Source organism: Artemia franciscana, chromosome 7, assembly GCF_032884065.1.
Source record: "Artemia franciscana chromosome 7, ASM3288406v1, whole genome shotgun sequence".
Lineage (NCBI taxonomy): Eukaryota > Metazoa > Arthropoda > Branchiopoda > Anostraca > Artemiidae > Artemia > Artemia franciscana.
In genome coordinates, this window is record NC_088869.1 from 45,655,236 (window position 1) to 45,682,531 (window position 27,296).

General features: G+C 34.7%; 3 protein-coding genes across 5 annotated transcripts in view; 1 reads left to right on the top strand and 2 right to left on the bottom strand.

Annotated features, from left to right (window-relative positions):
- Window positions 1–27,296, bottom strand: part of LOC136029366 (ammonium transporter Rh type A-like) — a 133,595-nt gene that overhangs the window by 68,619 nt on the left and 37,680 nt on the right. The window lies entirely within an intron of this gene.
- Window positions 1–27,296, top strand: part of LOC136029365 (uncharacterized) — an 85,384-nt gene that overhangs the window by 43,031 nt on the left and 15,057 nt on the right. Inside the window, exon 8 of the mRNA XM_065707677.1 lies at window positions 760–916. Coding sequence (XP_065563749.1) covers window positions 760–916 — 157 coding nt within the window. The remainder of the gene's footprint in view (window positions 1–759; window positions 917–27,296) is intronic.
- LOC136029367 (uncharacterized) lies at window positions 17,292–25,784 on the bottom strand. Its single transcript, XM_065707682.1, has 3 exons — window positions 25,645–25,784; window positions 18,476–18,837; window positions 17,292–17,541 (listed from the first exon to the last, which is right to left on the bottom strand). Exons 2-3 carry the CDS (start codon window positions 18,835–18,837, stop codon window positions 17,343–17,345), a joined length of 561 nt encoding a protein of 186 aa, XP_065563754.1. The 5' UTR covers window positions 25,645–25,784; the 3' UTR covers window positions 17,292–17,342.

Consider the following 27,296-nt stretch of genomic DNA (forward strand, 5'->3'; position numbering starts at 1 on the left):
CTTTGGAATGAGCCCTTAAGCATCTTTCTAGGATGTTTTGGTAGCCCGCTAGTCTGGATGAAAATATATATATATATATATATATATATATATATATATATATATATATATATATATATATATATATATATATATATATATATATATATATATATATATATATATATATATATATATATATATATATATATATATATATATATATAGAGAGAGAGAGAGAGAGAGAGAGAGAGAGAATCTTTATGCTCGTGAGAGGTTGCTTTTCAATTTTGAAATCAAGCATAGAAAATATGTTCAACTTTTTAAGGGGAGGGGGATGAAAAACCTCGAGAGAAAAGGTTTCAAGAACATACGGTAGCTTTTTTACCATGTCATTCAAAATTGGAAGGTATTTAGGATTTTGATGCTTTCTCACAACCGTGTTGGTACGCAATTTCACAATTTGTTCTTGCAGATACTATTGATCGTCAAATTTGTCGTCGCGACTGATGGAGGGTTTTGTCCCAAACAGTTGCCGGCAGTAGCGATTGATGGACTGACTCCATTTTTGAAAATTATGCTGGTTAATCTTTGAAATTTTAAGTAGAAGATCTGTGCACCATTGAAAAATTGTAAAAAGCTATTTTATATGTTATGCTATAAAAGTTTAATGCTAGATAAAGATTTAAATTAAGGTATTAGTCCTTGAACTGGCTAAGGTTCTTGTGAATTTTGAGTGTATCAACACGTTTTCATCAAGAAATAACTTTTTTTTTTCAGACACTGTTTAGGGTTATCAGCCAAGCAAATGCTTATCAAAGAAAACCTTGCTGAAGAAAACTCTGACCATTTAGAAAATCTTTACAAATTATGCAAGGAAGGTGGACTTGCACTTCCAGATTACACACATACTGTTACTCACAAAAGAACACAGCAAGTAAGATTTGTTTGAATCTTATTCAACGCGTGTATTGATATATATTTAATCAATGTATTTCTTTTTATTCATATTCAGTAAATATCTTCAGATTTTTAAGTTAGTCTGCTTTTCCCTGATCTAACCTGTTTCAGACGGATTATAGGGATAGTCTTATATCACCTAAAATAATTGGATAAGTGATAAAATCAACATCAGTACTAACTTTTATTTATCCCATTGACCATTTTATAATCCAAAGAGCAAGAGAAATGGATAACAAAGGAAATTATCTCCGAGAATTAAAGAACAATTGTCATCTAATGTTACTCAGAAAAATGGACAAGTTATTTGTTAAAGCTTTAACGAAAATATTGGTAATGTCTATTTTTTAATTTAATTACACATTTTATTTTTTGAATATTAATCATTTTTTATATTAATGTATTTGTGATATTAAAAGCATCTTTAGTAATATATTTGAAATATTAATATATTTTCTTGATGTGTAGTTAATTCAATATGAATTATTATTACTAATATTTTATATAATTAATTTTTAATTCAATTTAAATAATTATTCGTTGTTAGATTCGTGTCACATTGTGCCGAAGATAAAAGAACCATTATGTCAAAAGGACAATATAATCATATTCATGTACATTAAAAAAAAATAAGTTATGCTCTATTTTTTGAATTTTAATATTTTTTACATTAATATATTTGTCATAGTAAAAGCATATTTAGAAATATACTTAAAATAATAATATATATTATATATATGTTTTTTAATACGTTGTTAATGTAATATCAATTATTATTACTAATGTTTAGTATATTTTTTTTTAGTTTAAGTTAATTAATTTTTCGCTGTTAGATTTGCTTCACATTGGACTGAAAATGAAAGAGCCATTTTGTCAAAAGGACAATATAGGTGTATTCATGTACATCTAAAAAAATAAGTTATGCTCTATTTTTGTAATATCAGTAATATTTTATATTGTTGAATTTGTGATATCAAAAGTATATTTAAAAATATGTTTAAAATATCAATGTATGTTTTTTTTTTAATGTGTTAATTTATTATCAATTATTATTACTAACACTTAATATCGTTTTATTTTTATTTAATTAATTGTTCGTTGTTAGGTTTGCTTCACATTTAAATAATTTCTGAGACTACACTGACTAATCATGGCAAAACGCAAAATCGCAAAGAAAAGAAGAACGAGGACAATAAACAGCCAGTGAAAAAATTGAAAATAAAATAGAAATATAAAAAAAATAAAGAAAACAAAAAAAGGCAGAAAAGAAGTCATCAACTCCACAAATCCTAACAGATATCATCCTATTAATGGATGAGAAGAAACTTTTCACCGTTCTTCACCCTACATTCCAAAACTGAGTGACAAACTGAAAAGAACCCTAAAAAAACATAAACTTAATGTCACCTTGAAACATTCAATAAAATACAGAGCTTTTTCAACAGTAGCAAAGATAAAACCAGCCTCATTCTAGGTATTGGTGTTTATAGAATTCCCTGTTCTTGTAGCCGTTTTTATTTTGGAAGAATCCAACAGCAACTAGGGGAGAGGTAATTAGAACATGGGTCTTCAATAGACAAGGCCACGAGGCTACGCCAAAGGTCGGAGATTTTTTATTCCGGCTTGGCTCAACATTTGTACCATAGTCCGCACCATTTCATCTTGTTTGACAGCACCTTCATTATTGCCCCCGTTAAAGGTCCCATGCGAGTTTTCAGGGAAGCAGTTGAGATAAAAAAGCACATACAGCAAAAGGTAGCTATCAATAGAGACACGGGAGAAACTTCTCTAAGTCCCATTTATGACAAAATTATTAATTCTGATCGTTTTCACATAAATCCACAAATTTTTGTTGCACGATCAAATAAAATACCTGATAATAACCTACCTGGAAAGCGATTAGCCTTTAAGAGAGCTGTAAATAAGGTGAAATCGTGAAATGTCATTTGGACTTTTGTTTTTATTCAGTTACTCTTTCACCGCTACTGAGAAAGAGTCATCATACTTTAGTTTTGTGTTTTGTTTTAAGGTTTGTTTTATATATATATATATATATATATATATATATATATATATATATATATATATATATATATATATATATATATATATATATATATATATATATATATATATATATATATATATATCAGTTTATTCTGCACTGAGGACGGTCAAGCGGAGGTCTTGACCGAAATATTTGCATTACTTTCAATTTTTTCACTGGCTGTTTATTGTCCTTGTTTTTCTTTTCTTTGCGATTTTTTCGTTTTGTTGCTTCACATTGGGCCGAAGGTAAAAGAACCACTTTGTCAAGAGGACAATATAGACATATTCGTGTACATTAAAAAAAAATAAGTTATGCTCTGCATCATAGCCAACTCAACATATTCAATGATTAATGAAACATAGTTCAAAAACGAAAAAATCAGAAAATTTTCAAAAGAAGTTTCATTTTTCAAAATTCCAGGTTGGATCAAATTAAACTTGGACATTTGAATTCCAAAACTTAACAAATTAAAAATAAGTTTGATCTGAGAATTTCAAACTAAGTTGTTTTGGGTAGGAATAACCTTAATATAGCCAAAACTACATTGTTTTGGGTAACACCGTACTTATTCTAGTTATTCAATGGTGCTAGTACTTTTATTTCGTCTTGAACCCAAAAGACCCCCCTCCCCCAAGCCAAACCCAAAGTTCCTCTTAAACCCTGTTATAGCGCCAAGGTTTTTTTCTCTTATCTGTATCCCATATTTGTTGCCATTGACCAATATGCGATCTTTTGTAAAACTAAATACTTAAATTTTCTAGATTCTTTGATAATGTTCGTACAATTAACTTATGGATCAGTTGCAAATATTTGAATGTGCAATTATGGCAGGTCTGTCGTAATTTGAAAATTTCCACGAGTAACCTGAGTCTCAATTCAAATTAATTCGGGGCTATAGGGCTATAATAAAAGAAAGCTTGTAATGGATTGGCCATGTTCTACGGGGGAAGGAGGATAGATTGCCAAATATTTCGCTTTTTGGCCATCTATCAGAAGCCATCTTTCGTGAAAAATTTTCCGAGTTGTTATTTTGACAGATTTGAACGGTCTTTGGATATATTTATATCCAACACAGTCATGGTAATTGACTTCTTTTCTTAAACCAGTTTGTCAATTGCAGTAGATACATTTTTAGTCGTTTTTTTAATTTGTTTATTTACTTGAGATTGTCAGAATGAATTCGTTTGGTTTCTTATTTATAGCTATTTGTCTCCCTTGTTAAAAGAACAGCATGAAAAATTGGTTTTCTATTCAAACTGCTTATAATTACAACATTTATTATATGTTCTTGCTCTAGTGGGAAGGAGGTTTTAGGATGCTGACTCACTCTGAAATGTAGATTTTTGTTTTGTTTAGTTGTGTCAATTTTTCCATATTTCGCAGCAAACTGGTTGCAAATCACTTATGGTAAGCTTAAGACAATGAATTATGGACTCAATATCAGTTAATAACAGACTGCATTGAAATAAAGAATGAAAAAAATCAGTTCTATAAGTCAGTTATATCATACTAATCAGTTGAATTGTAAGATAGTAATAATTGCTAATGATAAAATTTGATAAAATTGCCGGGCCAGCTGCTTTTATTAACCTTATAATAGATGATTAATTAATGATAAGTGGTTGGCTACGATTGTAAGCAACTCTTTGAAATTCTAAGCTTTGATGGCTAGAAATGAAATTTTGTTTCATAAGCTGTAAATCCAAATTTTCAGCCTAAAGGCTATATCCTTCACTGGTCTATATTTATCTTAACATTTATGTGCCTTTTAAGGGTGTGCTGTCGACATTTTTGACGTCAAACAATGTAACAAAAAAAAAGTATTCTCCTTATAGGTTCCTACAAACTCATTAAAGGAATAATTCATCAAATAAGCGGCAGAATTTTCTAGTTTAATTTACATATTACATGAAAGAATATAGGGATTTGGCTCCAGGATCCCGAGACTAAAATTTAAACTTTGGTTCTGGGGCCTCAAAGAGGAAAATTTATAGAACCACGCTAAACTCAAATAATTTTTACTCCGGAAATAAAGAGGCGCTGACAAAAATAGATACAAGTCCTATAGTGTACACGTCAGTATACAGTCTATAGTAGACCTAACCTGCCGTAGGGGACAAATAGGGGAGAATTGTATAATCTACCATTCACGGCGAAGAAACAGTTATGAGGCTTTACTACCTCTATGTTCCCGCAGCTTGGGCATTAATTTCGCCTTTTCAGTATGTGCTCTCTTTTTCTTTCTTTTTTATGGTTAGTTTCGAAAAGAGGAGAAAAGTAACTGGTAATGTTTGGTAATAGTAGGATAAAACAATTTTGAAAATGTTTGAAAAGAAGATTATTTTAATTGCAGTAGGAAACTACGGACAAATATCCGTAATAACTATTTGAAGTAACCATTCATTCTGCATCGGAATTGTAGTCATTGGACATACCAGTATTGTTAGTTTCAGGCAGATAATATAGTTTTTAATAAGTTAAATTTGAAAAATCTAAAAGTTATTAAAAGTCAATTTAATTTAAAAGTTAAACATTTAGTATAGTTAAGATAATATAGTTTTTAATCTGTAAATATCGGTATAGCGTTAAGAGCATTGAAAAAATCGCGATCGCTACTTGGCCGACGGGCAAGGGCCATAAAAAGGAGAAATGGAGTATCGACCAACATTTCTTCTACAACGTTTACAGGATTGATGGAATATTGAAATTCAAGTATAATGATAAGCAATAGTGAAAGTATTTAATAACGAAAATAATATGATATATTCTCTGAGGCCAACCTGACTTTTATACATAACAATGATAGATGGTAATAAGCTTACCTAAGCTATGGATGTCAGGTGATTGATTTTTCTTCTAACGATAATTTCGACAGGACCTGTGCCTGTCATCATCAGGTTAATTCAAATTTCTTGCCAGAAAGTAAAATCACTAAATAAATAAAACTAAAAACACTGAACAACACTAATGATGAGCCGAACCTGGAATTATTGTTGTGCCATGGCCCGAATGTCGGTAGAGGCGTTGATGGCTGCCATATATCATTTTATCACCCATAAATGAAAACTCACAAAAAAATCCACCCCTTTCCTAAAGGCCCAACCTCTTTAAGATCCACTAGGACAGCAGCTATCAACGCCTCTACCAAAATTCGGGCCATGGCACAACAATAATAGTACATTGGGACATTTGTTTAGAAATTTATTTAGGATATATTTCAACTTCTTCACGCCACGGGCGACCTGACAGTCCTGGGTTGCTAATTTCAGTTTTATTAAAAAATCACACTGAAATTCGCTGTAATGATCGAATCTCCGCTTTAGGCATTTTTGTTTCCCAAATCCTTTGAACTGGATGTTCATTAGCTATGCAACAGTCTGAATGTTTCTTAAAAGGTTAATACGAACGTGGTTTAAATAATGGGAGGGTATTTTTTCTAGAGTTAGCAAATATCAATTGCAGAGTTTGTACTGATGCTTCTAAAAGTCTCAATCTCCTTACACACAAAGTCTCAATCAGTCGTATACACAAAGACAAGTCACTCTAGGACTCTGAAGTCCTGCCAGTCAATAAATATCCTGTCGCTAAATTTGAAAAGTCCTCACGGTCGCATGGGAAATAATTCTTGAAAGAGCCAGAAAAAAGAAAGAATAATAATTCGGTAATTCTAATAGCCATAGGCAAAAAATCCTTTAAAAGAACAAGCCACATGCTTGTTCTTTTCAATAGCTCGAATCTAAAAATTCTAGGGGATAAACTTGTGCCTCAACAAGCAGTTAAAGCGGGTTATGTGAGTGGTCATACATGGGAGGGAAGGATTGAGTCCAATTGATCAACAGGCAAACACTTTAATTCAAACGTACAATTTTACATAAATGCTGCTGGGAAAGATCAAATTGGAGGATGTCAACATTCGCTGATGAACGCCAATATTCAAGTGTAATATTAAAGGCATTCATCGGCGAATGTTCGTATGTGAATTTTAACATTCACCGGTGAATATTGACTTTCTTTGATTTCGGTCTTTACAGTAACATAGATATATAATTCAAATATACAAGGGTTTAAATAAGGGTTTAATCTAATGTATAAGGATGTAGCAGTTATACAAATGGAATATGTTTTGAGGGGAATTGATCGTGAGGGTAAAACCTGGGGCCAGGGAGCGTTTACATGAGGTCTAAGAGGAGTGATTCCCCTAGATTCCATCCTGTAAGGGGAATAAGGAATGCATTTCCACCGTCACCTGGCATTGAAGAATTTTCTTTTCTAAGCTCATATGCTGTATTATCAAACAGTTCATGGTAACGAATGTAGTAAGGAGCGACCCGGCTCAATAGTAACCAAAACTCTAAAAATGGAATTCTGATACCAATAATTACATCAAAAGAATCGCATTTTAATGGTGATTTTAAATATACAAGTTTCATCAACATCAGTTATACCTATCAAAAGTTACGAGCCTGAGGAAATTTGCCTCATTTTAGAAAATAAGGGGAAGCCCATAAAAGTCATACAGTCTTGACGAAAATCACACCATCAGATTCAGCGTATCAGAGAACCTTATTGTAGAAGTTTCAAGCTCCTGTCTACAAAAATATGGAATTTCGCATTTCTTGCCAGAAGACAGATCACGGATGCGTGTTTATTTGTTTGTTTTTTTCCCCAGGGGTGATCGTATCGACTGAGTGGTTCTAGAATGTTGCGAAAGGGCTCATTCTAACGGAAACTAAAAGTTAAAAAGTTATAGTGCCCTTTTTAATTGACCAATAAAATTGGGGGGCACCTAGGCCCCCTCCCACGCTCTTTTTTTACCAAAAGTCACCGGATAAAAATTCTGAGATAGCCATTTTATTCACCATAGTCGAAAAACTTAAAGACTATGTCTTTAGGGACGACTTACTCCCCTGCAGTCCCCGTGGAAGGGGCTGCAAGTTACAATATTTGACCTGTGTTTACATATAGTAATGATTACTGGGAAGAGTACAGACGTTTTCAGGGAGATTTTTTTGGTTTAGGGGGAGAGTTGAGGGGGGGGTTACGTGGGAGGATATTTCCATGGAGAAACTTATCATGGGGGAAGAGAATTTCAATGAAGGGGGCGCAGGATTTTCTAGCATTATTTGAAAAAACAAGAGAAAAAAATATGAAAAGTTTTTTCTACTGAAAGTAAGGAGCAGCATTAAAACTTAAAACGAACAAAATTATTACGCATATGAGGGGTTTACCTCCTCGTTATACCTCACTCTTTACGCTAAAGTATTTCAACTATTTCAACTATTTATTCTACGGCCTTTGTGATTCAGAGGTCATTCTTAAGGAATTGGGACAAAAATTTCAGTTTTAGTGTAAAGAGCGAGTAACTCGTATGTTTTATTACATAAACGTAATAAAAACATACGAATATAGAAGTTCGTTACGTAAGTTAATTCGTAAGTTACGTATATTTTTTACCAATGAAAACGTTTGTAAAAAATTAGAAGTTCTAGTTGCTTTTTTAAGTAATCCAAGAATTGGAGGGCAACTAGGCCTCCTCCCTCGCTCCTTTTTCTCAAAATCTTCCGATTAATTGCAATTAATTAATATGCAAATTTCGTTTTAATTATTTATGTGCGGAGAGCCAAGATCAAAACATGCATTAATTCAAAAACGTCCAGAAATTAAATAAAAAACAAGTTTTTTTAAATGAAAGTAAGGAGCAACATTGAAACTTAAAATGAACAGAAATTATTTCGTATATGAAACGGGCTTTTCCTCCTCAGCGCCCCGCACTTTACGCTAAAGTTTCTTACTGTTTTAAAAATAGAGTTAAGAGAAAGAGTCAAACTTTAGCGTAAAGAGCGGGGCGTTGAGGAGGAAAAGACCCTTTCATATACGGAGTAATTTCTGTTCGTTTTAAGTTTTAATGTTGCTCCTTACTTTCATTTGAAAAAACTTGTTTTTTATTTAATGATTACAGAAGGCTAGCAAAAAGAATGTTATCATGTCGTAACCTAAAACCGAAATAACCGTTCGGAAACTAATTTCAAACTTGTAGTTTGTCCCTATTCATCATCTTAGTAATTAAAATTTTAAGATTGGTCCAATTTCATTATTACAGCGTGGAATCCATTTGTTTTATATCCTGTTATATTGCTACAGCCTGCTTTATTCATACAAGCAAAAATTAACTTTGGAGGTAAAATTTAAATTGCATCCTTTTCTCAGCCAAAAACGGAGTTTCCCTGCAAACTATATTGCGTAAAGGATAATTTTATATGACATTAAATAAAAAAAACAAGTTTTTCCAACTGAAAGTAAGGAGCGACATTAAAACTTAAAACGAACAGAATTACTTCGTATATGAAAGGGGCTGCTTCCTCATCAACGCCCCGCTCTTTACGCTAAAGTTTGACTCTTTCTCTCAACTCTTCTTTTTAAAACAGTAAAAAACTTTAGCGTAAATATTTTCTCAGGCTCGTAACTTTTGATGGGTAAGACTAAACTTGATGAAACTTATATATTTAAAATCAGCATTAAAATGCGATTCTTTTGATATAGCTATTGATATCAAAATTCAATTTTTTAGAGTTTTGGTTACTATTGAGCCGGATCGCTCCTTACTACAGTTCGTTACCACGAACTGTTTGATAAATTGTAATTGGCTTTGATATTCGCCGAGTTCCTTTAAATAGAAAGGGGAGATAACGAAAAACTGTGTGCAAGAAGAGGGTTAATTAGAATGAGACTTTTAGGAAATATTCGCTGCTAGATAAAATATCTACTGTTTCCAAAGTCCAACGACTTTCATATATGATAGACAGATCTCCAACAAGTTGTTACATATATACGAATTATCCTGATCGAATTGTTTCAAAAAGCTTTTAAATGACTATTGTCATTCTTCAAAAAATAAAACCCCCTAATTTTAAGAGCTACTTAGATAACCCTGATTAAATTCAAATTGTCATAAAGGGTAACGCCTCCCCTAAACTATGTTTGAGAATTAATACAAATTCGACGGTTTCTTGGCTTCTCTTTTTTTTTAAGTACCACGTAATGCATCTGTCATCAGTTTATGAAGCTCTTGACTAGTGACGAAACAGTGGCTAAGTAAGTAAGTAAGTATTTATTCGTGAGTAAACCAAACAAGGTATTTCACATTATATGCTAAACTAAAACTACATGACATAAAAAAAGAAAACATCAAAAAAAAAAAATCTAATCTTAATGTCACAAATGAAGAAAAATGATTATACAACCAATGATCACCAGCTACTAAATGTCTAATCTCCCAGTTCTTTAAAAAAAAAAAAAACAATAACAAGGTTTCTAACATCCTTATTGCTCACTACCAAATTCAAACTAAAAGGAAAGCTAAGACCTAGCTCAGATAGGCACACAGACAAAAACATTCTCTGGGTATAATGTAAAGGACAATCAAATAAAAGATGGCTGCAAGTTTCAAGAATTTTGTAGCAATGGCACAAGCTAGAAGGAACTTTACCAATTCTATGGAGGAAACCATTAAGACGACAATGGCCGGTAATAAATTGTGTCAACTGATATCTTGGCTCAAAAGAAGAAGCAGCAATTAAATCGTTTGTACTTGAAAAGAAACAGCTTGGCCAATAGCTAATTGAATTTTGAAAATCCCTATACCACATTTCACATAACTTAGATTTGAGTTACTGACGGTTTAAAATAAAGTTATTATCAAAAATACTTGGTCCAAACAATTCAGAAAGAACTTCACCTGTAAAAATACTATGAAGAGATGATCTTTGAGCTAAAGGGAAAGAAGGTGGAGTAAACATTGGCCAATTTTGAGGGCGGCCTTTGTGAGCATACCTTAATGCAGTCAGTTCATAAGCTCTAATATGAATAGGTAACACACCAGAAATGGCTGTTATTACTTCTGACTGTGCACTTCGAAACGATTTGGAGATTGTCAACATCGAAATTCTTTGAGCTGATTTTATTTTTCTCAGAATATGTTTTTTCTTAAGAGCAGCGATCCAAACCGGAACAGCATATAAAATTGTACTTTCTACAACCGACTTGTAAAGTTTCCTCAATGCAAAAGGTTTTAGGCCCATGTTATTTTTGCCGCACATAAAAGACGAGTTGAATATTGTTTAGCTGATTTAATTCTACTAACAACATGGTCTGTCCACAATAATTTTCTATCCAAAATAACGCCCAAATATTTAACTTTTTCCTTAACTTCAATAATATCACCACCAAATTTCATAGTAATTTTTGGAACTTCTTGCTTATTTGTAAACAAAACAGCTTCAGTTTTGTTTTTATCAAATTCAAGTTTATTTTTAGCTGCCCACTCCTCAAAATTTGTAAACACTTATTGAGCTATTTCTTCCAGGTGACCAATGCTTTCTGAACTTATTATCATACAAATATCATCTGCGTAAGCTTGTATAATACAATTTTTGTCAATTTTCTCATTCAAAAGATCATTTATATTAATTAACCATAAAAATGGAGATAAAATTCCACCCTGAGGACATGATTTTTTCAGAGCCCTTGAAACTTCATTTTGGTATGTAACTACACGGTCATTAAAATAACTATGAACTAATTTTACCAAACTTCCCGGACATTCTTTTTCTATCAATTTTTTAATTATTCCTGGATGCCAAGCGTTATCAAAAGCCCCTTTAATGTCGAAAAAAATACATAAAGTAAATTTCTTTTTTAAATAATTATTTTCAACAACAGTGACAGCATTATCTACTGCATCAACTGTACTTTTCCCCTTACTAAATCCAAACTTCAAAGTAGAAATCCAATTCTTTTCAGAACTTAAATTATTCAGTTTATGCATTATTACTTTTTCAAATACTTTACCTAAATTCGAAAGTAAATTAATAGGGCGATAAGAACGGGGACTCCCATCATTTTTCTTTCCTTTTTTCAAAATAATTATCACATTAGCTTTTTTCCATTCCTTAGGAAAATAACACAAATTTAAACATGCATTTATGATTTTTTGAAAAGACGGTGTTATCACATTAATATTTTTTTTTCAAAACAAGATTTAAGATTCCATCTGGACCTGGAGCTTTCATTGGTTTCAAAGAATCAATAGCATCTTTTAAAACATCAGCATTAATTTCATCTGCTCCAGAAGTAACATTTTGAACAAAATTTTGAACTTGTTGTCTCACATCAGAGTGGAATATATTATCATTAACACTATCATCTTTTTGGAACCACTTTGCCAAAAGTCCATCACCTGCTTCGTTCAGTGGTGAAGTTTTGCTACCATCATCTTTTAACACATGCACAGGCTGAATACATCCGAAATCTGACCGACATATCTTGTGAATAGTCTGCCATGGATCAAAGCTAGCTCTTTCTTCACAAACTTTTTTCAGTCTTCTCTCTTAGCTCTTACAATTTCATATTTATAGTCTTTAAGGGAATTTTTCATATTTACTTCACTTTCTAAATCATCTAAAATTTTATAAATTCTCAAATTCCGTCTATAAATGTGCCTTAATCTTCTCAATTGCGGATTCCACCACCTAGCATACTTTTTTGATCTTTTACTACCAAAAACTGGGGTCGAATCAGCAGTGGCATCAGAAAACAGCTTTCTAAAGCTTTCAACAGCCACATCTATCTCTTGTACAGACGACACAGGAAGCAAATACACATCATCTATTCTACTAAGTAAAACTGAACTAAATATTCCCCAATCTGTTTTACTATAATCATACTTTTGAGGGAAAGTTTCTACACCTTGCACAGCATCTAACACTATTACAAAAGAAATATAAAAATGATCAGACAGTGACGGGGAATCCGAAAGAACCGTCCATTCCTTAGCAAACTGAACTAGATTAGAACCTATAGCTGTGACCTCAGGGCTAGAAGAGCCGACGTAATACGTCGGCACATCTGGGTCATTTATAACCACTAAATTCTTATTAGCAAAATAATCTTCTAATTCTTTTCGTCTTCTATCACTGTTGCAACTTGTCGTCCAAATCGGGCTTTTAGCATTAAAGTCACCACCAACAACATAATTACTATGATTGCTTAACCCATCAGTCACAGCTAATACATCAGATACTGACTGAATTGATGGGGGACAATATATTGACGAAACAACAACTTTATTACTTGGCAAATAAATACACACAGCTACACATTCATTAGACGAATCATCATAATTAATATCTGCACGATAACATTTTTTAATTAAAACAGCTGCACTAAAAAACCTTCTATCGTAATCAATTTTTGAGAAACAACCGTATTCTCTTGGAATACACGAAAGCTTTCCGAGCTTATTAACATAGGGTTCCTGCAGCAGAACAACATCTGGCTTTCTTTCTGCAAGGGTTTGTTGTAACTGCACCATTGCATGGATAGAATGCTGCAAGTTAATCTGGATGATAGACAATGATTTATTCACATCACTTACACTGCCTGATTGCAACATTATTGACCCTCGACATACAGAATCCTTTCTTTCAGTTTTGCTATAATCTTGTGTGCAGTTGGGCACTTTTTAATTTCGTATGACGCATGCGGGCTTCCAATGGTCTTGCTATGGTGACAAGCAGCACTGCATGCCACTGTATGGTGACAAAGAGCAGCACTGCATGCCTCTGCACTCAGTTGCTCGGTGGCCATAAAGGCAGCAATTTGAACACTTTATTAGGAACACATAGTCTTCACAGCGCTTCAACAAGAAGCCAAGTTTCACGTGACCATTTAACAGGATGGACTTGCGGAGTTTTGGGCTAACTTCAAGTACGGCATTAACACGGTTTCTATCTTTCCACAACACTGTGATAACTTTCAGTAGCTCACCATGATCAACCATGTCTTTTACATTATCGTTGCTTCGCAAGAACTCTGTGCGGAACGAATCGGCATCTTCACACTCCGTGACGTCGTATACGATTATTCTCGGCATCTTTTTCTTCACTTGCACAGCTTTATATTTTGTAAGCTCTACTTTCTTGTTAAATGCAGAAATTGCCTCTTCTGCATCGGACTCGGAACCCAGTTCAAATATAATTTTCCCATTCTTCGCAGGTACTGTCTTTTTCACAGCAAAATATTTACTGTCTTTGTCGATAGCCTGGTAAAAACTTTTGGTCAGCTTTTGTAAATCATTTCGGCCCAGACGTTTATCACTATTTTTGTCATATTCTACGGGTTCAAGAATGACCGAATAAACGTTTTGGCCACGTACGGCAGATGCAAATGAACGGGATGAGGTCACAGTCGGCTGTGCAACCCCAAGCATAGAAATGGGTGTTTTATTTAGGTCTCCAATACGTTCTTGCAGTTTCACAATTGTTTGCAGGTGGCGATTCTCTTTACGAAGTAGTTCTGAGTTCTCTTCTATAACATTCTGATGTAGAACGAGGATCCGGTCGCATATTTCTTTAACATTGTCCTTCCCGCCAGGGATTTTTTTTCACATTTCCGAAAACTTTTTTCAGCAGACCTAATAACATAGAGACACTTTTTTGTTCAGCAGACCATTGCCACTGTCCCTTGGGTGAAAGTGAGAGTCAAACCCGGTTATCAGTAACCATGTTCATTTCTCGGATCTCCAATATTGACAAGATTGTTTATTTTTAATTTTTTTGACTTGTACACAGATTAATCTGAATAATGTGAAAGATCTTTAGCTGTCCCGTTCTGCACTTAATTGTCTACAGTGTGATGTGATTCTAAACACTATTCACTGCTGAATAATCAAGATACGCATTTCCTCGCAAATACCATCACAAAAGAGGTCTTCACACCTTGAAAGTTAAACTGAGACTCCAAACAGTGGCTACCCAGCCTGAAAAGTCAAGTTACGCTCCTTGAGCAATACTAATGCATTAGGTATATATGTAAATGTCTGTTTCATTAGAGGGTTTGAATGTAGTTCAAACGAGTTTGTGAATTCCATTGGATCCTCAATATGCTATTAGATAAAAAACAAGTTTTTTTAACTGAAAGTAAGGAGCGACATTAAAACTTAAAACGAACAGAAATTACTTCGTATATGAAAGGGGCTGCTTCCTCATCAACGTCCCACTCTTTATACTAAAGTTTGACTCTTTCTCTCAACTCTTCCTTTTAAAACAGTAAAAAAAAATTAGCGTAAAGAGCGGGGCGTTGATGAGGAAGCAGCCCCTCTCATATACGAAGTAATTTCTGTTCGTTTTAAGTTGTAATGTCGCTCCTTACTTTCAGTTAAAAAAACTTGTTTTTTTAATTTAATTTCTGAACGTTTTTGGATCAATGCATGTTTTGATTTTGGCTCTACGCAGAGGAATAATTAAAACGAAATTTGCGTATTTATTTTTTTGGCTAAATGACTTTCTCATAATTTTGATCGAATGATTTTGAGAAAAAAAGAGCGGGGGAGGAAGCCTAGTTGCCCTCCAATTTTTTGGTTAATTAAAAAGGCAACTGGAACTTTTAATTTTTACGAATCTTTTTTATTAGTAAAAGATATACGTAAGTTATAAATTAGCTTACGTAAAGAACTTTTTTATTCTCATGTTTTTATAACATATGTGAGGGGGTTCGCCCCCTCGTCAGTACCTCGCTCTTTACACTAAAGCTTAAATTATGTCAAAATTCATTAAGAATGACCCCTGAATCACAAAAGCCGTAGAATAAATAGTTGATATTACTAAAAATACTTCAGCGTAAAGAGCGAGGTATTAGGAGGAGGTAAGCCCCTCATATGGGTAATAATTTCTGTTCGTTTTAAGTTTTAATGCTGCTCCTTATTTCCTAGCTGAAAAAAACTGTTCATATTTATTCTTTCATTGTTTTTTTTAAATAATGCTAGTAAATCCTGCGCTCCCTTCATGGAAATTTTCTTCCCCCATGACGAATTCCTCGATGGAAAGTTCCCCCAACATATACCCCTCTTCTCAACCCCTCCCCCCAACCAAAAAATCCTCCTGAAAACGCCTGTACACTTCCCAATAACCATTACTACATGTAAGCACTGGTCAAAGTTTGTAACTTGTAGCCCCTCCCACGGGGACTGTGGGGGAGTAAGTCGTACCCAAAGACATAGTTATAAGGTTTTTCGACTACGCTGAATAAAATGGCTATCTCAGAATTTTGATCCGTTGACTTTGGGAAAATAATTAGCGTGGGAGGGGGCCTAGGTGCCCTCCAATTTTTTGGTCACTTAAAAAGGGCACTAGAACTTTTCATTTCCATTAGAATGACCCCTCTCACAACATCCTAGGACAACTGGGTCGATATTATCACCCCTGGGAAAAATAAAAAATAAATAAAGACGCATCCGTGATTCTGGCAAAAAAAATTTTGTAGATAGGAGCTTGAAATTTCTACAGTAGGGTTCTCTGATACGCTGAATCTGACGGTGTGATTTTCGTTGAGATTCTATGAGCTTTTAGGGGGTGTTTCCGCCTATTTTCTAAAATAACGCGAATTTTCTCAGGCTCGTAACTTTTGATGGGTAAGACTAAACTTGATGAATTTTATATATTTAAAATCAGCATTAAAATGTGATTCTTTTGATGTAGCTATTGGTATCAAAATTCCATTTTTTAGAGTTTTGGTTACTATTGAGCCGGGTCGCTCCTTACTACAGTTCGTTACCACGAACTGTTTGATAACCGCAGGAGAGAGGCGTAAAAAGCCGTTAAAGCTGGCTGTTACAAAGACCTACGTAAAATCACGTGTCTCTGTGTGTATTCATCGCTTTTTGTGCATTAAGATATTAGCTAAACTTATCAAACATCTAACATGGAAATTTGTTCAGAATAGTTTTGGATCTTTGAGGATATAAATAGGCTCTACTATATAATGGCATAGTTATATGCATAATATCTTATTTAGGATATTTTTATTAATGTATGCGTAGTTATTAGTCTTTGAGTGAATTACTTGGTTGTGTAGCATATTAGTTGATTGAATTAGCAAGATTTTCAACATAAAATTCAATAGATGATGGTGTAGCAAAGTTGTGTGGAAGAATAAAAAAAAATATGACGGAAAGTGAATAGTGTGGTAGCCTACCATTAAGAATTTTGTCTTGAGTGCCTAGAATTTAATAGGTGTAATTAAGAATTCTAAAAACATCAAGATTGTATTTATCGATATAGCTCAAGGCTCTCGGATATGCATTTTCACCCGAATTATTTTCGGAGAAATCACCCAGTCCACAAAATTGCTTCATTTTCTGCAAACTGGGGTGTGAGAGCCAGCTATGTCCTAGATTTTGATTAAAAGGCTCCCATCGTGTCCTGCAACGCAGATTATATAGTAGTTACCGACTAAAATGTGCAAAGGATTCTATTGTCAGTTTTTATTTAAATATAATAATTTAAAACAAATAATTAGATTAACAAGCATTAATATTATTGTTGCCAATTGGGGTGCAGTTGATCGTCAGAGATTTTGTTCCCGCAGTCGAAGTTCGTGTTGACATGGCAGTTATTGTTCTCAGTGTGGTGGTAATGATGTTGAATAACCGCCCTTCCATCTCTGTGTCATCGACCATCCGATCACTTTCCATTGAAGAAACGATTTGGTCTCCAGACCTATTTGATAAAGTATTATAAATCGTCTATGGTCTACACATGTACAAAATAATATCTAAAACTATGAATTTCGCTGTGACACGTTTCCCTCTCGAGAGAATCAATGTCCTAGGGGAGGGAACAAAGACCAACGGCTATATCTGTCCGTGTTAATTAAATATTACTCAAAGCTAAATAGATTTTCTTCTTTTTTCAAATCCTAAATTGATTCTTTTAGTCGGTAACTGCAATTTTGCAGATCAGGAAATTAGAAGAAGGAGTTGGAACATTCCAATGTTTTGAACCATAAATCTGTAAAGAGCAAACTCTCAAGTTAGTTTCTTTAGTCCCTACTATAGGCACTATAGTAGGCACTGGTTATAGTGCCTGCTAACCAGGCACTGATAAGCGTAAAAGTCAGTTTTTGTTGCCCAGGGAAGGGAGGATTCTTGAAGCGAAGGTAAAACTAAAGGGACGCTTCCCAGAGCGCTTACCCAAATCAGTTCCAACGATCCAATTCAGGGTACTGTGGAATCAGTACGTCAACAAACCTCGGAGTTTTTTCTTGATTTATCCGTAAATAACATAAAATGAAATAACGTTTCTTGTAATTTTTTTCACGCCTGACATTTAAAATAATTGGTTATTGCTATTTATTTCTTAACAATATTTATAAACATTTCTTTTGTGGAAAGAGATGTGCGAAACCCCTCACCAGGCTTGGCCTAAAGTATTAGAAAGTGAGAGTGTTGTTGATCCCACATGATGCGACATACTTCAAAGAGACAGACCAAACCCTTTTCAAGCTTAAATAAATCTTGATAAGATAGACTTTTTACTTATTTCACAGGTAATTTTGTGTGATTTAAACTAAAGTGAAGTATTTTGTTGGGTAAAATTTCCCCTTCCCATATTTTTCGGAAACCTAACCTATAACTGGTAAAATGTGACTAACCCATCAGCTTCTTCTGAGCTATTTAGTTCTGGCAGTTTGGATGTCTCTATTGCGGTTGCAGCAAGAGGGGATTCTTCAAGTAAAGATCTTAGTTGTTCGTCAACTGGATCTTCGAAGGCCCAACGTCTTCTTCTACAGTTTCCAGGTGCAGCAACATTAGTAGTTACAGTTAGTAAAGTGCCAGTGGTGAGAGAAATCAATGGTCGGACGGTAAAGCAGAATGGTGTTGTGGTAACAGTAGTCGTTGCTGAGAAAATTGATATCCCGGTGACGGTTTTCAGTGGAAGGGAAGGAAAAACAAATCGGGCTTCTTTTGAGTAGACAGCTACGACGAAAAACGTCAAGCAGAATAACCTGAGCATCTGGAAAATACACTATTAATGAACAATTGAATGCGATTTATGTTAACGCAATTATACCCAGCTAAGAAAGGGCTATATAATTCCAAAATTATTTGCTTTGTGTGATATTGCTATGTGTAATACTACATTTCTGACATTTTAACTGTAAAGAGCCCGATCGACTATTGGTAAGTTTTATATCTGCCTCGGTTACTGAGATAGTACGAGAGATAGTATTTATTGTAGGTATGGTGAAATTACACCTTGACTGGACATACGATATCAAATTCTTTGCCTCTTAATATGGCCAATAAATAGGTCTCCCTGAGGGTCTAGAAAATACCGCACTCTTACTTAGACCAGGGGGATGGATTTTCCTAATAAACTATTTTCCACGGAATTGAAATCATAAAGAGGCTTATGTGGACTAAAATAAGGAGTATTCATGACAGATAGGCCTAATGCTAACGAATTTGGTCTGTTAAGGTCCAATTTTGCTAGTCTGTTTCTCAAAATCTGCCTGGATGACGATCTGCCTTGGCTACGATTTTTTGGCTAGCTGAATTTTAACAATATGACATCAATAGCAATGTACTACAGTTATACTATAGATGAGCATATGACATTCAAGCACACAACTATTAAAATTTTATGGGAGAAGGGGCATTTTCCCAGTGAGTAGGTTCAATGATAGTAGTATATTAGAGCATTTCATATTTGTTAATATTTAGTAGACTTGGTAATTCTATATTAAAATAAAAACGGCTAGGTTCTAAATTGATCTGATGGGAGGGGGCAAATACATATCAGTCTAACAAGATTAGGTTAAGCTTAACATTTATTTATATTGTTCGATAAAATAAGTTTGTTTGTCGTCATTCTAACTTCGGGATGATATATTTAACACGGTTCTAAGCTTATACTCCTTCCTAGAGAATCCCTACTAAGAAACATTTTCCCTGGAAATTTGCCACCCAGTCCCCACTTCCCGCAGAAAATGTCCCAACTGATATTTGCCCCCCTCCCCTCTCCAACTGTCGAAGGGCTGCCCTATGATGGAAGTGCACAAAGATAATAGGCTGAAACTAAAAAGCGCGAATAACTACTTCCCGTAGATTTGGTCTAGTAATAACATCTATGGTAGCCTACATGATACCCGTTAACCCCTTTCTATCGAAATGTGTCCACATAATCACAGATCAGATGGTTTTCCTGTCTGAAGTACCTTTTAAGGCCATGTTTTTTTTATGGCACTTGGTATCTACCAAGTGACATATAGCGATCGCAATTTCTGTCGGTCGGTCTGTCTGTCCGTCCCGGTTTTGCTACTTTAGGCACTTCCAGGTAAGCTGGGACGATGAAATATGGCAGGCGCATCAGGAACCAGACCAGATTAAATTAGAAATTGTCGTTCCCTCGATTCGACCATATGGGGGGATGGGGAGTGGGGGGGTCGGTTAAATCAGAAAATAGAAAAAAGGAGGTATTTTTAACTTAAAAACGGGTGATCGGATCTTAATGAAATTTGATTTTTGGAAGGATAGCGTGTCTTAGAGCTCTTATTTAAATCCCGACCGGATCTGGTGACACTGGGGGGAGTGGGGGAGGGAACCTAAAATATAGGAAAACGCTTAGAGTGGAGGAATCGGGATGAAACTTGGTGGGAAAAATAAACACAAATTCTAGATACGTGATTGACATAAACGGAACGGATCCGCTGTATTTGGGGGAGTTGGGGGAGGGTTAATTTTGAAAATTAGAAAAAATGAGGTATTTTTAACTTACGAAGGAGTGATCCTATCTTAATGAAGTTTGATGTTTGTAAGGATATCGTGTCTCATAGCTCTTACTTTAAATCTCGACCAGATCTGGTGACATTGGGAGGAGTTGGGGTGGGACCTAAAATCTTGGAAAACGCTTAGAGTGGAGGGATCGGGATGAAACTTGGTGGGAAAAATAATAACAAGTTCTAGATAAATGATTGACATAACTTGAACGGATCCGCTCTCTTTGGGGGAGTTAGGGGGAAGGGTTAATTCTAAAAAAATAAAAAATGAAGTATTTTTAACTTACGAAGGAGTGATCGGATCTTAATGAAATTTCATATTTAGAAAGACCTCGTAACTCGGATCTCTTATTTTAAATCCCGACCGGATCCAGTGTCATTGGGGGGGGGGCGGAAATCTTGGAAAATGCTTAAAGCGGAGAGATCAGGATGAAACTTGGTGGGAAGAATGAGCACAAGTACAAGATAAGTGTCTGACATAACCGGACCGGATCTACTCTCTTTGGTGGAGTTGGGGGGGGGGAGTAATTCGGAAAAATTAGAAAAAATGAGGTATTTGTAACTTACGAACGGGTAATCAAATCTTAATGAAATTTGATATTTAGAAGGATCTTGTAATTAAAAACTCATTTTAAATCCCGACCAGATCCAGTGACATTGGGGGGAGTTGGAGGGGTTTTAACTTGGAAAAATCAGAAAAATTGAGGTATTTTTAACTTAAGCACAGGTGACCGGATCTTAATGAAATCTGATATTTAGAAGGAACTCATGTCTCAGAGCTCTTATTTCAAATCTCGACCAGATCTGTTGACATTGGGGGGGGGGGGGGGGGGTTTGAGGGGGAAACCGGAAATCTTGGAAAACGCTTATAAATGTCAGAAGCGTGATCGACGTAACCGGACTGGATCCGCTCTCTTTAGGGGAGTTAGGGGGTGGGGTTCAGTGCTTTGATGAGTTTGGTACTTCTGGACGTGCTAGGACGATGAAAATTGGTACGCGTGTCAGGGAGCTGCAGAAATTGACTTGATAAAGTAGTTTTCCCGATTCGACCATCTAAGGGGCTGAAGGGAGAGGAAAAATTAGAAAAATTGAGGTATTTTTAACTTACGAGTGGGTGATCGGATCTTAATGAATTTTAATATTTAGAAGGACCTCGTGACTCAGAGCTCTTATTTTAAATCCCGACCGGCATTAAGCCTCTGATTTTCCTTTTAAAGCAATCTATTGATTCTTAAAATTTTACTAGAGCTCATACCATATGAGCTCTTGGCTCTTCCGACCTTAAGTGCCATATGAGCTCTTAGCTCTTGTCTTTTAAATTTGAATAACACGGAGTCTACATGGAATCTTAGATAACAATTTCCAAGGTAGAATCAAGCAAATTTAGAATGGACAGATCTCCTTGTTCCAAATAACACGCAATAGTTTAAACTAAGAATGTTTTCGAAAAGTCATCAAGACCCGGTCATGAAAAAGTATTGGATATCGTCCAGTTGGCGTACATTAAATCGTTTTCCCATCTGAAGAACATTTAAGGGGAATACTTTATTACTATTATTATTATATTTGGATTAAATAGCCTGAAATCAGGCTTCAAATCAAAATCATACAAATACAAAATGGGAAAAGCTCCTTATTCCAAATAAGCAAGCAATAGGTTGAGTAAAGACAGTTTTCAAAAAGTCATAAAACATTTTTTATAAAAAAAGCATTGGACATCATGCCAAAATAAGAGAATTAAGATCTACACGAGAGAATTAAGATCTACTTTCGTTGTCTTGGGGGAGGGAGTGCAGAGGCTAAATGCGTAGCAACAGTACTTATGTAGCTCTACGGACTAGGGATTGATTTACGGCTCCGATTTCTTCCGAGAGATGTCTGTCAGTGGCCTGGGATTTATCAAAGAAAATGGTAAAAAGGCAAAGAAATTTTTTAATATCAAGAAAAGTATTAATAGCATAGAGCTTATAAAACAGCCGTTGGGTTATTCCAAAGACCCCATCTACAAACCAGGAATCATCTGCAGAGGATCTCCAAGTTTCAAAAATTAGCAACTGTCGGGAATCTCCTACACCACTGTCAAAAAGCAGGAAACTTTCGGTGTCAAGTTTTCGGAGACTTTCGAAATGCAGATATCGGGCTTATAATTTGGAAGACAATTGGAATACTAACAGACTGCCTAATTGCCTCAAGTTTTGGACTGAGGGACAAGAAAATGAGGAGCCTGGCGACTGCTAGGGCAGTAAAGCCACCCATAATAGTCGAAACAATGTGGGAAGAAGCGTCTAAAGTTTTCCTTATCTGTCTTGAAAATACTTGAACGATAATAAAGACCTCTTTAACATCTGAATTAGAGGGACGGGGTCATTTTATTTTCCCTACCATATTGTCCGTAACCACCCTTTAAGTTTTGCTGTGCACTGGCAATGGTTACTTCTAAGGAGGCGACGCCTAATACATCCAAAACTCACTTCTTCACTGGGAAAAATCCTGCTTTTAGAAAGACGAAGTATTTATAAATTAGTTTTTTTTTCTTATTCAGCCTAGTTAAGGTCCGACATATTTAGTAATACTGGCCTGAACCCTAGAAACTTTTAAAAGCATAATAAATAAAAACTTCTGATGTGAAGTAATTACTCATCCTTCTTAATTTCAGCCTGCTATGTCTGTGCACATTCGTCATATGGCAACCTATGTGCAACTGCTACTAATTTCACGTTTCCAAATTATTTCTATCTTTATCTTATCCTGTTATGATAAACACCCAAAAGACAACGAGAATCGAAAGAAAAAAAAATGTAAAAATAGGTACATCACGATATTCTGTATTTTGGAATCTTGGTAGAATATTACAAAATCTTTTTTTTCTTCATTATTTTTAATTGTCATACTTTTCCTATGGCTGATCTTTTTTTAGGGGGGGTAGCTGGGCAGCACCTACACCGTGAGAAAATTCTATCTATACTAGTTAAACTGCGTATAAAACTTTGGGAATGCTTATTGAGCCTAAATTATGCCCAGGAAAGATCGTTGGAAGGATCCACCTCTTCCCCTCCAAAGGGCAACGACATTTGATGATCAATGGCGAAGGGTATCATACAATCCTACGTGGTCTAAAACCAGTAACTATAGGTTTGAAATCGCACTTTTTAATATTCTGGAACTGATACTGACAAAATTCCAGATTTTTAAAGGAAAGATTAAAAGGGATGCGAAGTAAAACATCTATAAGAATATGCAAGAAGGAGGGTTTTCAAACCTATTGCATATCACCCTATTTTAACAAAACTTATATGAGCTCTTATGTTTCATCGCCTGGAAACAATATTCTTTGCGTAAGGTTTACTATGCGTATTTTTGAAACTTAAAAACAAACAAAATAAATCTTATAAAAAAAAACTAATATTTTTAACGGAACCAAACAGCGAAGATGAAACTTAAAACAAACAAATATTATTGCTTCTCAGTTTATACAACGTATATCTGAAATATTGCTTCGAATAAACTGATTCGCAATTTTTGCCTAAATTTTAGAATTTTGAAAAACTAGGTTTTTTTAAAAACACACGATTTACGCGACAGAACACAACTAGTAGCTAAAAAGTCCTTAAGTACCTTGTAGAAAATAAAAGACTAATTTATAAGGTTCTCAATAGTCTTTCATTGACTTAAAAGTAGTAAATTATAGTATAGGCTACAACTTCAAATCTCACGGAACCTCAAGGAAGATCAGTTTTCAGTAAAGCTCTAGCTTTTCAGAATTCTTTAAAGTTGTGGGAATATAACGAGTCAGGTGTTTTTGAACTAGTATTGTTTATGTATCTTTCATAAATTGAGAAGGAATGTTTTTTGTTTGTTTAAGTTCCGTCTTCGCTCTACTTCCATCAGAAGAACTTCGTTTTTTCTTTAATTCATGTTTTTTTAAATTAGTATTTTGATATATCCAAAAAGTTTCTGATAATCCGATTTTCGTGCTTTCTCCTTTCTTTCATCCGGGTTTTGACATCGTTTTAAAATGATAAAATTTTATCCAGCTTCTCATTATTTTCACATTGACTTGATGCTTTAGACCGCGTTAAGAATATAAATGCCCGTTACCGAACACAAGCAATGGAGAACAACGGATATATATTATTTAGGGCTATATCTGGCCCCAATAGGAGGAGACGAGGTGAAATTGTCACGATAGCGACCATCATATTTGCAGATAATGTTAATCGGGAGATTGAATGGTATCATTCCCTTTTTATTATTGTGTTCCTTCAGGAAAGCCCATAGAATATTGTTGCATTCTTCCTCTTGGCTTGAATACTTTCCAAGAAAGCGAAAGGCCCCTAGTTTTGAATTTCTCCCTAAAAACTATGATTAAAAATTCTTATTTCATTACGTTCATATAATTACCATTTGTTGGATTTCCATATCCGTTTCCAGTTAAACTGTGCTCCACCCCTCCCATGTGGCTGGGTATAGTCTTAGACTATGGGCAAAAGTCTGCTGGTTTGTTAGGTCTCTTTTCAACTTGGCGTAATGAAAAGCAACTATTGATAGAGAATAGTGTCAAAAAATGCTGCAAATCAATAAAATAAGCAAAATTTCGTATATAGCTTCGGGGCATATCCAGGAACTAAAGAAAGGCTGGGACGTGGTTAAACTGGAAGTGAATCAGTGTGTTTTATTATTTTTTTTCAATAAGAATTTAAGAACATAATGAAATATAGTGTTTAGCTTAGAAGAGGGTATAAAAGAGAGGGATAACAAATAAGAAATTGCTTCTTTACGTTAATCTAAGTTCAGACGCAGAGGGTTTTGATAAAATGCTTCAAGGATTCTGTCGCTGTTTTTGACTTGATTTTTTTGAAGATACCATCTAAGGTAGTAAGAGAGACTTTAGGTAGTTAGAAAGCTCTAGAACGAAATCGTGTTATCTTTATGAATTTCTAAGTTAAATAACAACAAAATCCTCAAAAAATTATCTTAAAATCCAATGCGTCTGAATTCAGCTTTAAACCTTAGGCTAAAATAAGATTAAGTTTTATTCTTACCTTTTATTGATTTTTCCACAAACTGAAATCGCGCTTCCACCGACACTTGATGAACACTATTCCGATCTTCTGGTGGTCTTTGCTTTTATGCGCAAAAATTGATAGCACGGGGTAACTGGGACAGTATTCTGGATTTAGATAAGTATATGACATACTACCCAGATTATTAACCCTCTTACGGATCTGGGTTAAAATTATTTCACGGTACACATAGCAGCGTTCCTTAAGATGTGTAATTAAGTAAACAAGAACTTGACAAAGTTTCATCGCTTACACAATTCATATATTTCTGTATGCGAGAATCAAACAATACGTGGTAACAAACTGTAGTAAGGAGCGACCCGGCTCAATAGTAAACAAACTCTAAAAAACGGAATTTTGATTCATAATACATAACATAAAAAATTGGATTTTTTGGTGATTTTAGATATATACGTTTAATCAAATTTAGTCTTGCCCATCAAAATTACGACCCTGAGAAAATTTGCCTTATTTAGGAAAACTTGCCTTATTCTACTCCCTAAAAGTCATAAAATCTTTACGAAAATCACAACATCGCATTCAGCATATCAAAGAACCCTACTGTAGAAGTATTAAGCTCCTATGTACAAAAATGTGGAATTTCGTATTTTCAAACAGTTCGTAGTAACGAACTGTAGTAAGGAGCGACCCGGCCCAATAGTAACCGAAACTCTAAAAAATGGAATTTTGATACCAATAGTTAAATCCAAAGAATCGAATTTTAATGCTGATTTTAAATATATAAGTTTCATCAAGATCATGTTATACTATCAAAAGTTACGAGCCTGAGAAAATTTGCCTCCTTTTAGAAAATAGGGGAACCCCCCCTAAAAGTCATACAATCTTAACGAAAATCACACCGTCAGATTCAGTGTATCAGAGAACCTTATTGTAGAAGTTTCAAGCTCATATCTACAAAAATGTGGAATTTCGCATTTTTTGCCAGAAGACAGATCACGGATGCGTGTTTATTTGTTTTTTTGTGTTTTTTTCCCAGGGGTGATCGTATCGACTGAGTGGTCCTAGAATGTCGCGAGAGGGCTCATTCTAACGGAAATTAAAAGTTCTAGTGCTCTTTTTAAGTTACCAAAAAATTGGAGGGCACCTAGGCCCCCTCCCACGCTCATTTTCCCAAAAGTCACCGGATCAAAATTCTGAGATAGCCATTTTATTCACCATAGTCGAAAAAACCTAATAACTATGTCTTTAGGGACGACTCACTCCCCCGCAGTCCCCATGGGAGGGGCTGCAAGTTACAAACTTTGACCTGTGTGTACATATACTAATGGTTACCGGGAAGTGTACAGACGTTTTCAGAGGGATTTTTTTTTGTTTAGGAGGGAGATTTGAGGGGGGTTATGTGGGAGGATGTTTCCACGGAGAAACTTGTCATGGGGGAAGAGAATTTCAGTGAAGGGGGTGCAGGATTTTCTAGCATTATTTGAAAAAACAGCGAAAAAATAAATATGAAAAGTTTTTTTCTACTGAAAGTAAGGAGCAGCATTAAAACTTAAAATGAACAAAAACTATTATGCATATGAGGGGCTTACCTCCTCGTTATACCTCACTCTTTACGCTAAAGTATTTTTAGTAATTTCAACTATTTATTCTACGGCCTTTGTGATTCAGAG